This window comes from Adelges cooleyi, unplaced genomic scaffold, assembly GCF_023614345.1.
Source record: "Adelges cooleyi isolate 19-005CV unplaced genomic scaffold, UGA_ACOO_1.1 ACOO_flye_CR_arks_rails_tigmint_CR_PRNA_21, whole genome shotgun sequence".
NCBI classification, from domain to species: Eukaryota; Metazoa; Arthropoda; class Insecta; order Hemiptera; family Adelgidae; genus Adelges; species Adelges cooleyi.
Window position 1 is genome coordinate 9,397,917 of NW_026095871.1, and position 17,638 is coordinate 9,415,554.

The 17,638-nt window shown below is 27.4% G+C and overlaps 3 protein-coding genes across 4 annotated transcripts; 1 reads left to right on the top strand and 2 right to left on the bottom strand.

The window, feature by feature from the left end:
• Positions 1–1,963: 1,963 nt before the first annotated feature.
• Positions 1,964–4,151, top strand: LOC126834564 (uncharacterized). The gene is made up of 2 exons (XM_050566589.1): positions 1,964–3,434; positions 3,860–4,151. Exons 1-2 carry the CDS (start codon positions 2,047–2,049, stop codon positions 4,035–4,037), a joined length of 1,566 nt encoding a protein of 521 aa, XP_050422546.1. The 5' UTR covers positions 1,964–2,046; the 3' UTR covers positions 4,038–4,151.
• Positions 4,152–6,207: 2,056 nt separating this feature from the next.
• LOC126834451 (dimethyladenosine transferase 2, mitochondrial) lies at positions 6,208–9,991 on the bottom strand. Of its 2 annotated transcripts, none has more exons than XM_050566372.1 (7): positions 9,634–9,991; positions 8,836–9,008; positions 8,615–8,771; positions 7,627–7,766; positions 7,386–7,547; positions 7,106–7,266; positions 6,208–6,903 (listed from the first exon to the last, which is right to left on the bottom strand). In XM_050566372.1, the coding sequence occupies exons 1-7, from the start codon at positions 9,824–9,826 to the stop codon at positions 6,630–6,632; spliced, it is 1,260 nt and encodes a 419-aa protein (XP_050422329.1). In that variant the 5' UTR covers positions 9,827–9,991; the 3' UTR covers positions 6,208–6,629. The 2 variants fall into 2 exon arrangements, with proteins under 2 accessions (XP_050422329.1, XP_050422328.1); XM_050566371.1 differs by having other exon boundaries at positions 6,214–6,903; positions 8,836–9,011.
• Positions 9,992–10,736: 745 nt separating this feature from the next.
• On the bottom strand, positions 10,737–16,974 carry LOC126834339 (uncharacterized). Its single transcript, XM_050566191.1, has 16 exons — positions 16,655–16,974; positions 16,299–16,508; positions 16,038–16,235; positions 15,676–15,962; positions 15,459–15,615; positions 14,981–15,176; positions 14,623–14,761; positions 14,202–14,560; positions 13,984–14,122; positions 13,687–13,912; positions 13,400–13,597; positions 12,475–12,595; positions 12,203–12,382; positions 12,055–12,140; positions 11,391–11,562; positions 10,737–11,059 (listed from the first exon to the last, which is right to left on the bottom strand). Exons 1-16 carry the CDS (start codon positions 16,763–16,765, stop codon positions 10,938–10,940), a joined length of 2,901 nt encoding a protein of 966 aa, XP_050422148.1. The 5' UTR covers positions 16,766–16,974; the 3' UTR covers positions 10,737–10,937.
• Between the last annotated feature and the right edge of the window lie 664 nt (positions 16,975–17,638).

Here is a 17,638-nt window from a genome sequence, read left to right on the forward strand (position 1 = left end):
ATAAATGTGTGTGTATACAAAATACAAATATATATGTTTTTTGAATCATTTATTCATTAGCGTACATTCAATTTTGCTCTGCAGGGGGGGGGGTTGTAAAAAAATAATTCTATGTTTCAAAATTATTAACAACTTTTTTTCCATCAAAAAATAATTATCAATTAAGTGATTGTTGGAATATTTTTCCGAAAAAACTCGATAGTTAGATTTTGAAGAAATAACGAAATTTTTGGACCTATAGTTCCGAAGGTATTTTAATTATTACTTAGGTGACTGCGATTCCCCTAATTTAAAAATACAAAATTGCATTTTATATTTTTATCTTTCATAAAATTTTAAATTCGTATTTTTAATATCAGAATAGGTATGCATTTTAGCATTTAATAGTTAACAAAAGTCAAAACTGTACAAAACAGTTAAGAGTAACATTGTAACAATTATACAATAAATACCTATAATATATTACTTATTCACAATTTGTTTTGGCTCTGGGGGTGGTTTGAACCTGAAAACTCTATGAATACTTAAAATAATAATTAATAATACTAAATTCATATCTTTTAAGTATAGGCTTTTGTTTTAACTTTTAATTAAAAATGTTCAACTAATTTAAATTTCATCCGTTAATTTATAACCATTCCAATTGACCAACTATAATATACATATTCATATTTTTTTTATACTGGTATTTTCATTATTGACAAATTGATACAATTCAATAAATTGTTAAATTAAAATCTTTTAAAAGGTCAAACCTATCGAATACTGACTGAATTAAATATTTTTATTTGTTCTGCAATTCAACTAAACAAACTTACATTGGTAAATTTCAATAAAACATACAAGCTAAAAAATAATTTTTTTCGGTTTTGTAAATAATTTTTATACAACATATTATTTTTGACTGAATACTTTGTTTCATTAAATTATTATTTTTAACCATTTCAGGAATACAAAAAAACGGACGTTAACAATGAACTCTCATATTGATACATATAAAGGTGGAATTATCGAAATTAAGTTAAAGTAAAATATAAAAATGTATACATTATTTTAATTTTTGCTAAATATAATAAATTAATGTCTATAATAAAAAATGTTTGAAATATATGAAATGAAAAAATCATTTTCACTAAAAGTAACCTTACAAATTTGTTTAATGTTTATTTCCAAATATATCTATTATTATTAATACATTAAAATAAATTGCAATAAAAACACATATTAAAAATATATTACATATTTGTTATTTATTTACTTCTATTGTATATTAATTCTTTGTTTTTTTTTTTTTTTTTTGTAATACGGTATTATAATACTTATTTCTTTTAGTTTTTTATTAGTAGTAGAAGGAAACTAATTAACTTGAAGATTTAAATGGTCGATTATGAAAAAACACAAAATTTAAATACTACTTTTAACATACATAAAAAAAATATCAATTTTAATCTCTAATACTAAAAAGCAACAGGTAACAAGATTCAATTTTATAATTTTTAATGTATTTAAAATCGCATTTGTATAATACTGCCACTAGGACTTAGGTATACTCATTAAATATCGACTAGAGCAGTTGAGATTTCTATATTCTGTTGGTAGTTCTATTTTACTTCTCATGATGCATACTACAAACTGAAAAATACAAATAATTAATTTTTAGATAAAAAAAATCAAGATGACTATTGAAAATATTGATTATAGTCGATAGTAAGTGTATTTTACCTAAAGTAGAGCTAAGAAGTAATTTTAAAATAGTACATTGTTAGCGTTTTAAAGTGTAGGTACTACACGTCTTTTTATTTGTGTATTTAAGTACACTTGCCAACTACAATAATAAAAACTTCGCAGTAACATAATTTACAAGCCAGACTTCTCACATCAGTAAACAACTTCCGTGTTAGGTGTAAATATCGTGTGTTTTAACAAATAGCAGATTGAAAAACAATAACATTTGAAAAAAATATTTACGCATCGCAAGTTAGTCGTTTGTTAAGCTTATATATTTTAAACGTGTATACCTAGTACGAACGGTTTTTTTTTCATAAAATGAATTTACAATTTGTTTTTTTTTTTTTAATCCTTTATTCAAACGTTTGCAGCATATCTACAGAAAAGGGCAATGAATTACCCTCGGCCGCTGAATTAGACGAAAATGCAATCGCAGGACTAATAAATGATGAAGCGCAAGAAAAATGGGGTTATATTTTAAAACAAAATATTTTATATAATGATAAATATCATGCCCTAAAAGCTTATATTGATCATTCTACCGGCGAAGTAAAAGACTTTAATGTCCACAAAATAATCGAGGAATATGTCAAAAGTGACGAAATGGATAAGCACGCAAATCTAGATGATATACGTAGCTTAATTCAAGATGCTACCCACTGTGCCGGGTTGAAGTATACTAACCTGTTTGCAACGATAATTCTCAGAGACTTGTTACCATTCTTGATGAATACCGTCAATATCAATAAACCAACAAAAAATCAGATGTCACAAGATGAAATAGATGCGATGAACAAAAAAGTTAACGAAGAATGTGATAACGACCCTGAAATTCAGAGTTCACAAGCCTCGTTAGACAGTAAAAAAGAAAAAGACGAACCCAATGAAACCTGTACTTGTAACAATGACATAGAAAAAGAGACAGGCACCGATAAAGAATTTAACATCATCACCGGATCAATCTTCGAAAAGTATTGCATGAATTTCAATATAGTCACATGTAAAGGTAAAATTAATTGTCATGGAATGGGCAAATTAGAGGGGGATAAATTGGAAATTGATTCTACATGGCAAAATTTAATACGAAAGAGAGCCGTTCAAGATATAGAATACCGTATTAATCTAGAAGAATTTAATTCGATTTTTAATCGTCTTGTGACGGTCAAACCTGTTGTCATCGATTTATACGAGATTGTATGCATTCTTATTTTCACAGTACGAAATACTGACGAAAAATTACAGCAAAAATGCTTGCCTCATAATGGGAGTTTTGTAAAAAAGTACCAATCCTTAAGCAATGAACTCGGTGAAGAATTCGTCCAATTCATTAAGAAATTAGATGAAAATGGAAATTTTTGGAAATCACTTGACGACTTTTTCTCACAGTTCGACGATTCACCGGAGGAAACGTCGAACCAAATGTCAAAGGTAGCTTTGTGGGACTCTTTATGGGAAAATTTGAACACAACTGTAAATGATGACAAACAAATGTCGAAGGTAATGCTAGAGGTAGATTTGTGGGAAGCTTTATGGAAAGAATTAGACAAACCTGTAGATGATGACATAAAACAAGCTAAATATCGTAACTTGCTAGGTATAATTCGCGCTAACGTCCCGTTTTATATATATCAAGCTAATTTTAAAGACGAAAATACTACGGAAGTTTCTTTGGACATAACATATGATAAAGAAGCAGAAGAAAAAAGGTAATATACAATACAATCTAATTGTGTACTAAGTACTCACTAGTGTATCGATGATGAAGACGTACCTATTTTTTAAATTCAAATTTTTTCAAAATTGTACGATTTAATTAAGCAGCTATAATAAATTCCATAAACTATAACTACAATAAGTAATACGTTTAAAATAATTTTGTAGAACGCAATTTAGATCACATTGAGAAAACCATGTGTCAGTAATAAAATGCTCTATTTTAGCTTTTTAATAAAATCAAATTAAATTTAAAAAATGCATACCTAGTATGCATTTTTTTCATTTTTAGTATTTTAACACGAACTACTTCATTTGAAATACACCGCTTTAGATATAGGTATAGCTAAATGTTTTACGTATATTAACTAATAATATTATTATTGAATTCTATATTTCATTAACTCATTACTTTCAGCCGTTTCGAGAATGCAACAATCCGGAAATTATCGTTCAGCACTTCTTTTGAAAATGATTTTGAGAATTTTGAGAATGAAGATGCGGAAGAATCCAACAATAACGTTTCTGATGATAAAAACACTGAAGTTTATTATTTTAAAGGAACAGTTTATCTTAATAATGCTAATTTATCTTAATACATAAATGTCATTATGGACATTATATTATAAAAAATAACCTTAAATTATGTTTAGGTAATAATTTTAAAATTATTTAATTTTATTCATGCATGAATACCGATTACAATTAAAAAAAACGCTTAAAATAAAAAATACAGTTTAATTTCTCATGTTAATTAAATAATAAACTATAGTTGGAATGCAATTTGGGTTACATGTATTATTATAATAATAATTATTACAGTAAGTTCAGGTTTATACACCCATTTTTGAATTATTATAAATTGTTTATGGGTATTTTCATTTTCGTGTATGTTAATACTTAACAAATATCTGGTACGATATAGCGATTACAAAAATTACATTAAGTCTGATGGCCAGTAAGATAGGCGGGACGGGAGAGCAATACAGATGCCCCACAGACATAAGACAAATGAAATAGCTAACTTTTGTTCTAGTGGATATTTTTAAGATTTTTTTTTTTAAATTAATTTATAATAATTTGCGCTATAAGCACCACATTTTTATTGCACTTAGCTATTTTACTTTTTTTAATTATTTTTTTTAAAAAAAATTCAAGATAGCCATTTTATTGAGAATAATTTTCTGAGAATTTTGACTGGCCCATAATAGTTTTGGATCAAAACTTTTTAAGTTATTAAAGGTTAAAGGATAGGATGGGAGGTGGAGTGCGGTAGATAGTTATTTTTATCTGCACGCATTACACCTATTCTCTGTAACATCAGCGATTGTTATCAGTGAATAATATCCTCTCCAATACTTTTTCAATAACGTCATACCTAATACAAATTAGGTTTCAAAAAAAAATATGTCCATATTGAAAACTATACGAGATTTTCACACTCTTTCTTCATTAAAAAATTATTTAGAGAAAACCACGCTGAAAATGCCCAATTTTAACTATACAACCAAATTTTAAAAAAGTCACACTTGTAGGTACGTTTCAGCAACTTAGAACTTTTGTGAAATCAATAATTCAACAAATAAACTTCTTCCTTGGTTATAAATTTAGCCGATTGTTGGTTGTTTTTACTTTTTAATAGGCTCTCGACTGCGGGCGGTCTTGTCATAAATAACACAAATGATAAAAAGTGGCCCGTGGCGGAGACAAAGGTATTCATACTGGCTAACAAATGATTGAGGGAGAATAAAAAAAAAAAAAACGAGAGGATACAAGAAAAAAGGACACCGACGGCTAAGGAGTAAAAAAATAGTAGTTTAAAGAAAGAAAAATCAGAAGAGGTAGATTCCATTAGAGATCTTTTAGAATTCGCTGCTATTGATGACGAGCTGTTGATTAAATACGAGCACGAAACACATGCTCTTAATTCCCACGACGACAAATTGTCCATTCAAAGCTAAAGGGTTTCCTTCTCCGTCGTGTCTCTCAGCACCTCCGCCATCATTCTTATGATTTATTATCACAACGATGGTCGCCACGCACAATCATTAACCTAAAATGCATCACTTGTATACAAGCAGTACCACAATAATAACAAAACTGACAACAAGCTTGGTTGACTAAAAAAAAAGTACCTATTCTGAGCATCTGCGGAGATTCTACAAAAATATACGGTCAAATATATATTTTTAAAAAATATTTGAAAAACTTAAATATTGACCAACATTTTAAAAATAAGAGAGCTTATTAATAATTTTATTATTAAAACTTGAGGTTTTCTCAAGTACTCAGAAATAATCTAGTTACTAGTAGAATTTACTAGATTTTAAAATTAAACTAAAAACTTCAAAAAATTTGTAGTCACACTTCTTTTATTGAGAAAAAACAAAAAGCTTAACAACACGATTTTAAACTAATATTATTGCCAATAATCTGTAAGGTAGCATTTTATCTATATTTTTCATCTTTTGTTAAGCGGAAAAGCGGCAGAATCCGCCTACAAACAGAACTATAGTTATTATTCTCCGGTAAATCGCATGTTAATGGCTTCTAATAAAGCAATACATGATTACAACTTGGATTTATTTACGATTCCTTTAGCCAGGTAAAAAATGATTCTTAATAATGCCGTTTAATTATTTTTGTATAATTTTTTAATTAGTGTTATTGTAATTGTTTATAATTATTTTTAAAAATTATTATCCTGTAATCTATTGCCCCATGGGCGTCAACTATTTTTTATAGTTAAATAAATAAATAAATAAATAAATAGAATAGGAAAGTTTCAAAACACCATTCAACTCAATTTATGCTCACATTCCAACATTGTCTGTTATTAAACATTTTGAACTTTCAAAAACTTCACTCCAAAAAGAAACATCATCACTTCTTACCCATCTACTACTGACTGACACTAGTTATCAATCTGCTTTGGTTGTTGTCTAATGCGTTCTTATTCTGAACAGAGTATAGTAATTAGAGTTATAATTGCTATTGTTTCTATTGTATACAACAACAATTTGAGAAATTAAGTTTTTAGTAGTGGTTTTTGACATCACTAAACTTCAGTAATAATGCCAATTACTATTATATTATAAATAATTTTTAAAAAAATTTTGGACAGTGTAATAATAATTTTAATTGAAAAATAGTGAACTTTTAACATTTAATTTTTACATTAATCTTCATTAGTCTTTGTCAATCAGATCCTCCACTTCTGTAGAAGATATTTTATTTTCTGAATGATCGCTAATAGTGTTTTCAGACATTGATAAAGAAGACGGATCAAGTTTTGCAATTCTCATTTCCATAGAATTTAAGAATGGTGAATCTTTATATTCTGGCAACTTGACAAACGTCAAAAATATTTTCAAAATCTGATTAGGTGTTAAATCTCCAAACTGTGTAAATATTGTAAGTCCTTGAGCAATGAAATGTGGACCGCAGCCAGGTATCCATTGTCTAAAAAACAAAATCATTATTTAAAATTAAAATAAATCGAGCAATATAATTTACCAATTTCAATAAAACTATATGTTACTATAAAAAAAATTATTGAAACAATCCAAATATTTAAAGTAGACTCAACAAAAATTAATAAAAAAATAAATAGTAACGTATGATTGTATTATAAAGTAATTTAAAAATGTATTTTTGCACTTACTCCATCAATGGTATAACAAAGTTTTTGCGACTCAGTGTATGATGCTTGACAAAATACCAATAGGGTTTTAGTAATTCTTCCGTAAGACCGGTTTTTCCCAATATATCGCTGCGCCCGACCACTCGAGCTAATATAATAGACTTCTCGTCAACTTCTTTTAGCTGGCCAATTAAAAATACAAAATTATACATTAATTACTTAGCTAAAAAATGTATTAATGAAATTATACTTTATATGGATATATAGGAAAAAATCATGTTAAAAAACTAAACTTGTTTACCTCTTTAAAGCGAGACTTTTTACTTGACGATTTAGTTGGCTTTGGAGGTAAGAAAGCTGATCTTGGATAAGTTTTCAATAACTCAATTTCGAAAAAAGACTGAAACAGTATAGTCTGTGTTTTGTAATACTTTTCACCGGTTACTGGGTCACTAGAATATCTCTGTAAATCATTTAAAAGTAGAAAACAATATAATACTGATCAATTAAGTTGAAAATAACTATTGTTATAACTCACTTACAATAAATAATGATGGCGGAAGAAAAAAATAAAACTCGGGTCTTCCGTAAGTCATCAAACTCGTTTGGAACACAAAACTGTAAATCAAATAATTGAGAAATTTCCTATTCGGCAATCCAGCTATTATTCTTGTCCCTATATCTAATCAATAAAGTATTTAAATATAAATTTTACAATTACATTGGAAATTATACTTAATCAATATGAATTATTACCTAAATAGTAAATTTACTATTGCGTATATGATTTCATAATTTTATAAGAATATTAAAGCCTATTGAAAAAAAACCTTATGATTTCCTTGTATTTTTGAAATACAACCAATATAATGAGTATGTAACCGCCATTTCTCTTTTTTACAGAAAAACAATGTTAATCTAATTATTAAGAAAATATATGTACAAATGAAAAAGTAATTAATATTCAATTTATTATTAATTGACAGTATTAAAATACTCATTAAAACATGAAAAAAAAACAGATATTGAATACCAAATTAAATGTCGCTTATGCCACACCACACTGGTTGTATACAAAACGTAATATATTTCTTACATTTTTTAATTTTAAATAAATCTTGTGTCACTATTGTGATAGCTTTGAAGGCATAATAAAGATTTAGTTAAGAGTAATGTTGAACTTTAGTGTTTTACAGGCGAATGTATTAGATTTTTAGAAAAACAATGACATAAATTTTATTTTTGACAAAAGTGTCACTTGTCGGCCTTGAAGGCCAGACCATTATGAGAAAATGGTTTCTAGACATATTCACTGCCCGGGATGGATTGATCCTAGACCACAAACAGTTTTCAGCCGGTTTAATAGGAACAAATAATTTTAATTAAAGGTGATGAATGATTGGAGGCGAGATAGTCATAAGTCATAACCGAGCATTTTTTATACTTATATTATGTTACGTACATAAATATGTTAGCTAGTATGACTAGTATGAATCACCTATATGATTAAGGTATTCCGTAATTACTTACTTTCTGATTGCCACGGCTGTGAAGGTAGTCTGATGTCTGATAAAAATTTTGAAACCCTGTTACCACGATCAACTCTATCTAGGAATTCAATTTTCCAAAGCAAAAGCAAATTTCCACGGTTCAAACTAATTCTATCATCGTATTTTGATATTAATTCCTAAAATCCAGATAAATTATGATTTGGAAAAAAAATTTTAAAAAGTAAATGTACCTATACTTACTAATAAAAATGCTTTGAATATTTCAGAGTCATTTTCATAAATACACATATCATGATTTGTATTTTTCAAAATTTCATGTGAAATCAAACACGGTCCAGGATTGGCTTCTATTAATCTAAGTTGTTCGCCATTACTGCTTTTGGTTAAATTTGAACATATTATTCTCGCTGCATCTTCTAAAAACAATAAAATGTTTTAACAAGTTTTTTCATTACCAGCATAATTTTGTATTGGGATACATTATTTTGATGACATAATGTTAACATAGGCCATTCTAGTAATGCTTTGTGAGCGATAAATTTGGAAATGTTCAATATTTATACAATTACAAAACATTCCTATTAAAATTACTTGCCTTTTAAACAAAAAAATATATTTGGGAGTCAACTTTACCTAACAACCATTATCAATCAAAATATTCAGAAACAGCTTAAGCAGCCCATGTAAGGCTGCCCCCTACTAGTGAGGTTTCCTGGAAAATTTGCTATTTGGCATGGTTTGCTGGCCAAAAGCTGTCTGACCAAATGTCTAACTAGAAGCAATGAGTGCAAACAAATTACCGTCTTATCCACTAAGCCACTCATCCTTCTCAAAAAAAAAATATTACACTATAATAATAGGTAATTAAAACAACATCCCCGTTATAGATGTGCTAAAAGCAGTATTACACCATTATACTTTGTCTATACCGAGCCAATTTTGTTACCGACATCTATTGCTACGACCACTATTACCTGCTATTCAGGGCATTCATAACAAAGATGTAAAGACAATTATTTTTAACAAAACTTAACATACCTGCTACATCAGGACAATGAACAAACATAGTTTCTGGATATTTGCGACATTTGTACAATGTACTTTTTCCACCTTCGTCATTATTGAGCAAATCAGTTTTCAACGACGAACTAATACTGCACGACCGTTTTCCACAGGTCCACTTCAAAATTGATGTCTGGGTAAACCATGACACATTTTTAAAAAAAATCATTGTTTTATGGAAAACGCATTTGACTAGTAATACTTGTATCTTGTGTTTATTAAATTGTTTTTTGTAAGTCTTAAATAACAATCATCTTTTAATCAATGAACAACCGGCAACAGCACTATGCTGTCAGTACAATTTTTAAATTTTATATAAATATGTAATTCTTTTATCTTTATAACTCAAGCTTTTATCACTAGTTCACACTATCACAAAAATGCATTGATAAATGATAATACATGACAACGCAGGTGTCACTTGCTGCCTGCCGGCATATAGTAGGTACATGAATGCCGGTTTGTAAATAAAGTATTTACATTTTTTTAATAATTCATTATTACATAATGAAACCCACAAACTGATCATTTTCCTCAATAAATCATCACTTAAAAATTTATTTTTTAGACGAAGGTAAAAAAATATATTGTGTCATTTTAATACTTATGCTCATTCATATCCATTTGGCTTACATTTAAAAGAGTCAATAAAAATCTGGATAAATTGAAAACCAATTTTTTCGTTTCAATTGAATGAATAAAATAATTGAATTCGTTCCACTAAATTCATGGAATTCTATAATACACTAATTTTCTCTTTCCTATAACTCTATGCCTGATTCTATAACAACTGGTGAATATAAAAATGAGCTATCAAAATTCAATTGTTCACATTTAAATCTTCAACAAATAAACTTTTTAAAGTACATTTTAAAAATATACTATTTAAAGGTGTACATATAATTTAAGCAATTAAAACCTTCCTCTGTAAAAAAAATTATTTAACCAAAAAAATATAACATACAATATTATTTCAGTTAAGCAAAATTTTATTATTGGCTAATGTTTAAAATTTTTCTTGTAAACCATAACCTATAATAAATGTAACATAATAAAACGTATTTAAAACAAGTTACAAGTTACAATTTATAAATTATAACTGTGCTAAAAATGCTAATAATTCCAACTATAAGAATTTTATAAAAACAACATTATTAATTTAGTTATTTTTCTGCTAAAAAAAAAAATAATAAAAAAAATGTACTACAATAAATATAAAATTTGAGAAACTAAAAAATTAAAATATACTAATAAACTATTGTCTAATTAACAATCCTAGACTATGTGTAAATGAAAGAATACCTATTTTGTGAGTCACTCAGTTTATAAACCAAACTACCGTCAAGATCAGTCGACTCTTTCGTTGGCATGCTTGACATAAAATCTTGACAAAACTGATATACTAAAAAATAATAAATACAAATTAGCATAATATTGTGTAATTAAACAAAGAAATTGATTAAGTTATTTATGAATACATTTAAAAATAAAATTATTAATACTTCATTAATTCATTGCAAACATTAATTATAAAGAAAAACTATTTTAATTATGATCGAGATGGACAGGAGTACAATTTGGACCACTAATTACATTTAAAAAAAGCAGCTCTTTCTAGTTGTTATCTAGGAATAATCAATCTAACAAATGGCCCAAACCTGGTCAACCCAAAAGACAACACTTTCGCCTGTCCATCATCAATTATAATAAAATTTAAAAGTCAAATGTATTACAAAGGCTTGACGTGTCATCTTCTGCAACTAAATATGTATCAAGACCGTTAGCCAGTTTCCAACAAGAGTTGACATATTCTTGCTCAATAGTTTCCATCATTTCAATATCAATACTGTCTTTTAATGCACTATTCTTCCAAAGCTTTGTAAATTGTTCACATGCATTCCATAACTAATAAAACACAAATAAACAGGTGTAATAAACTAACGATAAACTTTGAGTTTGTTTTTTATAGATAACTTAAAAGTTTTAGAACTTACTTAACCTATTACAAAAAATAATATGTTTCATTTACCTCACAAAAAACAACGTGAATTGCCAAAGTAAATTCTAAATCTTCTTTAGTAAATTTTGCTTATTACAGAAAAAAGTATTGTGTTTAAGAATTGCACAGACAAAAATATTAATTTGATTATTTTCGCTAATGAACCAAGGTCATCCTTTTTTTTTTTTGTGACGCCAAATTATAAAACAATATTTTTCTCCGGAAAACACTCTAATATACTATTTTTTAGAGGAGAGGGGAAATGAAACATACAAATTTTTTATTCACATATTTCAGTGTTTTCCTAATTTTTGTACAGTCTATAAAAAAATGAAATATAATATGATAATATTTAAATTTTACTAATTTAATCCTAGTAATTTTATTTTTTAACTAACCAAAGCCAAAGCCTGGTACGATAATTTTTCCATCAGACCATCCAACATACACATTTTTATTGCCTGACAAACATGTGCTTCAAGAACTATAAAAAAAATATAATAATTAAAAATAGAAACACAGTATGGAAATAAATAAACAACTGACCCGTCTCAAAAGCTTCTAAACCATTTTTTACTTTTTCAAAATTATCAAATAATTTTGTTCCCAAGTATTTGGAGGCAACGCTAAATAGATATGTTTTCAACTTATACGTAGTTGACAATATCCATAATCGTATAAAATACATTCGTTTGACGTCCAGCGAATCATTATACTTTTTTAAATCTGAAAACATTCAAAACATGGTATAATGTTCTCGATTAAACTACACTTGATGTTGCATTACTTTAAAAGGCTTTACTAATACAATATACTACCTTTGGTTTGCAATTGAGAGATCATCTCTACAGCTTGTTTCACTGTGATAAGCAAATGAAACATTTTATTGTACTTGGAAATTACTTCATTAGTTAAAATCAAACTAAGAGGAAATTTGACCTAAAAATCAGACAAATATAAATATTTTGTTTATCGCCGAAAAACATTTTTTTTCAAAATCTTGTTTTCTTAACAGAATTATCCTTGTACATTAGCATTGATTAATTCTGATTATACTATACTCTAAAATTAATGGTGTTAGTAGAGACAGTACCAAAAATGAAAACTATGTTTTGGATGAACGAACAAGTCACAAAATAAATATCAAGTTTTTTAGTTATACATGTAATATATTTTATTAAATAAAATAGTTTTTCTAATAGTCATCCAAGTTTTAAACTAAAAATTATTATTTTCTGACCTTTGAACCATACACTGTGTTTTAGCAAAAACCTCCAACTTGAAAACATCAAAATATTTTTTAAAAAAACCCAAACCCCTTAAAAATTAACAGTTTTAGCATGAAACATGCTTTAGTCTTGGCATGAATTTGTTACACTATATAATTTATATAGTTTAATTAATTATTAAATTGAATAATCGGCATAATTTGACAATTTTAAGAAAAACACGTAGCTGTTAACAGCCATACAATTTTGAAAAATCCATACAAAATATTTTGGTTTAAAGCCCTGTTTTTTTTTAGGTAAAATTGAGAACAATGTTTTCTTACATACATAGTTTTAACAAACAAAAATATCCATACTATGTTAATTCAATAAAAGTAGATACTAGCAGTTTGTCAATTAAAAAAAGTAATTTAAATTATTATCTTAAATTATAAATATTAAATATTTTGTATGCTGTATTTTAGGCTTTTAGCTCGTTTGTAATAATAAATAATGTAAGTTTTATTATGCTTACATCGTATGTAATATTAATTCGCTCTAATTCGTCTGCAAAATTATCGTTGAATATGAAATCATCTCCACACAAACTATGCTTGCCAGTTTTGTAGTTTAATGACAAATTGCATGAATGATCACTTGTAGACAACACTGAACTATGATCATCACTGATAAGTGAATAGAAACAATTATTTAAAAACGAATTACGTTCAATCTGTAAACATAAATAAGTCAGTGGTGTAGTCATAAAAGGGGGAGTAGGGTTCACACAGTGTTACTCTACACCTACGCCATTGATAATACCTTATATTCCGTTTCTCTATCAATAGTGACAGTTTTTGTCATATCTTCTAGGAAAATTATATTATATAAAGTCTTCAAATGATGAACACATTTATTATCTTTGAGTATAATATCTCTGACTTTCATTCCGATGTTATCCAACACTTTTTGAACGACTAACACAAAAATGTCTACTATTTCATAACTCAACAATGAAGTCAAATTAAATGTGAAATTAGCAAAAAATCTAAATTTTAAAAAGAATTTATATATTGACACAAAATTGTTCGAGTTAATATATAATTAATAAATAATTACTTATAATTAACACAAGATGTAGCTAGCATAGGTATACGATTCCAGATAGATGGGTTGTAAGAATCAAATGGTATTATGTAATCATCCCAATCGTTTAATATTGTTCTTAATTCCAACAAGAAGTTATGAAATAATTCTCCTAAAATTATGAATAAAAATATAGTATTATTTACATATACAATTATAATAATAATATAACATAAAAGTCAATAACAAACCACGAGGGACATCGCCTAAGGTCTTGTCGTCATTACTTATTTCTGAAGCTACAAAAACTTTCCAATCACTTTTGCTTAACAAATACATTAAATTTTCTATAATTGGCGGTAATTGCAAGCCACAGTTTTCAAGATACCCAATAATATCTTTGAAGTATAAATTGAACTCTGTACAACTGTCGCCTTCATATTTTAATATGACAAATTCGTTATGCTCGTCGACCAGCTGTCCAGCGTGAATCCATAATTCTGTCATATGTATATAAGGTTCAAAAGTATACACGAACAAAGTCATTGAAATTAATTTTTCATAATCCAGAAGAGCCTTTTGAACAGACCAAAACAACACAGATATCAATCTGAAAATTATTTAGTCATTTTTTTATCAGGTTATAAAAAAATGTAATATAAAAAAGTATACCTAATACAAGTCATCCAACTGTCTAATTTTTCCCAATTTGAAATGAACGCTTTTGTATGTATGGAATGAACAAATGAAATCACTTGTAAATGCTTTTGCATATCTTCTTCAAAAGACATTATTGTTCTGTTTGGGTAGCCTAAACATATATTGATTGATAAAAATTTCATTTTATTTGCTTTATGGGTAAATTAAAACTAAAATTTTATGTGTATGAGAATTTTAAAGTTATATATTTAAGTTAAATATTTTGCATATTTTAAGTTAATATGAAATAAAATTAATTCTCTTTCAAAAAAATAAAGTGTTTATCATGTCGAAATTAAAAAAATGAAAATGTATTTATCTAAAAGCATACATAAATTCTTTATCTGGTTTTCAATTAATTGCATCGTATTGATAATTGGTTCCAGAATTTTTTCAAGTCCTTTAGCATAAGCCCTTAATGTATATGGTATCTTAACAACACACTTCATATGATGAGTAAACTGCAGAAGGTCGCTGAATTTATTTATAAAAGGCGAAATAGCTGTTGTCCAACTATTAAAAATTTCCTGGAATAATAAAGGAGCAATTAAAACTTTTTTATATACACTGCACATTTCTAGTCTGTCATAATATAAAGGAAAAATTTTAGTCTTGAAAAACTTGGATTTATCTGTTGAAAATTTTGACTAATTTAGCTGTGATTTACCGATGAACTGCAGTAACGCTAACTAAAAAGATGCAGTGAAACGAGGCTGTGGTAGAAATTTGGTTTTAATTACAATTTTTCAATCTATTTATTTAATACTATTGTAGTTAACACAATTTTTGACTTAACTTATAAAACTTACTGGTGACACAGATGGTAAAATGGTTATATATCCGAACAACCTATTTTGATCTTCTAAACTGTGCTGAAAAATATTGGATGGGACTAAATGATGTTTTAAGCATTCAAGTATTACTTTTTTGTCATCTATAACTTTAAAAGATGTACTATTGGAATATCTAAAAAAAAAAGACAGCATTTTTTATTGTCATTCTAAGAAAATATTTGGAAATCTGCACCTTTTTAAAGCAAAATGAGGTGCATCTTTGCCACCTTTGACTATTACATCGGAATCATAATACCACCATGAATTTGATTTAATTGTCTTTAATACTTTTAGAGCCTTATTTTCGTTCAAATATAGTAGTTTTAAATATTGTCTTCTGTTGTCTTCAAATCCTTTGGTTTTAGTAACAGTTTCATCCTTTGTACAGGTTGTCCAGGATGATGCTAAACTTAATGATTTATAGTCACATTCATCTTCATAATCGGTATCGTCATTGTTAGATGATTCTGCATATTGCTGCTATAAAAAGTATAATTTTCAATCACCAAGGAACAATTATAGTTATAATATATAAGTTAAAATATGTTAACTCACATCTCTGCGACCGATATCAAGTAATTCTTTTACAAGATTAGCTTTCCACGTTTCACCTAATACTGCTGTTTCGCCTTCGAGTTGAATTCGAACACTGTCTAAGTTGGTATTTCGCAATGCATTTCTGAATCCACAAGGGTTTCTAGCCATTTCAATTATCATATTGATTATGGCCCATTTTACCGCAGAAGAGGAATGCTAGACAAATTTTAAAAATTTAACTTAATTCATTTAATTGAGAATAGCGTTTTAAAATTATACTTTTAATCGATTATTGATATCAGAGTTATTAATAAACCAGTACACTCGCATTTCAAATTCTTTTGCTTCTAACGGAAACCCATGAGCAATATATTTTTCCAAAATTCCTTCTACGAGTTCTTCAACAGCTCGTTTTTTTGGATATTCGTAAGAGTTATCTTGTAAAGTGTTTATTATCTGAACATATTTTAAGTACACTTCACTAAACTCCTAAAAGTTAAAACAATTAAACTCCTTTTATTATTTAAATTAAATTGCATCGTTTACAAATCGTTTAACTTTTTATTATAAAGAAAACTAAACGTTCTCTTGTAACAAGGGGAGTCCAAGTCTATTTAGATGTACAAAAAATTTACCTCTATTCCAGTTGTCATCGTAATAAGTTCTAATATATTGGCCAGTGACTTAGAAGACAAACTTATTAACGACATTTTAGTATCCATTTGACTTGTTTTTATATTGTTCATTCGAAAACAAACTATCGCATTATTAATAAATACAATTTATCTGACAAGTGCAATATCCAAAATTAATTTTCATTGTTTAAAAAACAATTTATTAAAATTGTCTGTAAAACAAAAGTATAAAACTTTATAGTGTATATTAACGTAGGTACATTTGGACAACTAATAATAAACTATACTTCGTACTATAAACTGCTAATTAAGAAATAAGTACTCCTACAAATTACAATTGATATTTAATAACAAAATTATACTAGAAACATTTTTCATTTTGGCGGTTGAATGATAACTGCTATTTAAAACCACAGATTATATTCGTTTATTTATTTTGCAGGTTTGTTATCAAACATGTGACTGTTGTGATAAGCCGTATACGTTTCATAGACCGGGTTGCTACTTGCTAGTTGCTACCACTTTTCCCAAATTGCATAACTTACGTAAGGTCAATGATAATAAGAGTTATGACTTATGAATATCAGACAATTGTGTGTTATAATATTATGTTAGGAATTAGGATCATGGTTGAAATACAGGCTAATGCACATATTCTTGAGTTGTTATCTTCAGAAGCAAAACGGCAGCGTAACGGGATATCAATTTTACTATATACTTTATTAAATACATATGTATTTAATCTATGACTTAACTATTACTCTATTTTACCCTGTCCTTACTCCTTATCAACGACTTCACTAAATACAGTTACTAAATACTGATATTCAATTCGTGAAGAAAACTATAACAGTAAAAAAATGTACCAACTAGTAACTACCAAATAACAAGAGGGTCTTACATTTTTCTAATAAAAAATTAAACCATTATGAGATTTAGTTTCTTAAGCCGCTGTGCATTTTATATGGAAGAAAACCAGCAACC

Excerpts from the sequence above, each read along its gene's own strand:
- LOC126834564 (XM_050566589.1), top strand. The coding sequence starts at position 2,047 with ATGAATTTACAATTTGTTTTTTTTTTTTTAATCCTTTATTCAAACGTT. Across the intron at positions 3,435-3,859 it reads AAAGAAGCAGAAGAAAAAAG|CCGTTTCGAGAATGCAACAA; the intron begins GTAATATACAAT and ends CATTACTTTCAG.
- LOC126834451 (XM_050566371.1), bottom strand. The coding sequence starts at position 9,826 with ATGATTTTTTTTAAAAATGTGTCATGGTTTACCCAGACATCAATTTTG. Across the intron at positions 7,548-7,626 it reads TTCCGCCATCATTATTTATT|AGATATTCTAGTGACCCAGT; the intron begins GTAAGTGAGTTA and ends AATGATTTACAG. Across the intron at positions 6,904-7,105 it reads TTTGTTATACCATTGATGGA|ACAATGGATACCTGGCTGCG; the intron begins GTAAGTGCAAAA and ends TTTGTTTTTTAG.
- LOC126834339 (XM_050566191.1), bottom strand. The coding sequence starts at position 16,765 with ATGAACAATATAAAAACAAGTCAAATGGATACTAAAATGTCGTTAATA. Across the intron at positions 14,561-14,622 it reads AGTTGGATGACTTGTATTAG|ATTGATATCTGTGTTGTTTT; the intron begins GTATACTTTTTT and ends AATAATTTTCAG. Across the intron at positions 11,563-12,054 it reads CGTACCAGGCTTTGGCTTTG|TTATGGAATGCATGTGAACA; the intron begins GTTAGTTAAAAA and ends GTGTTTTATTAG.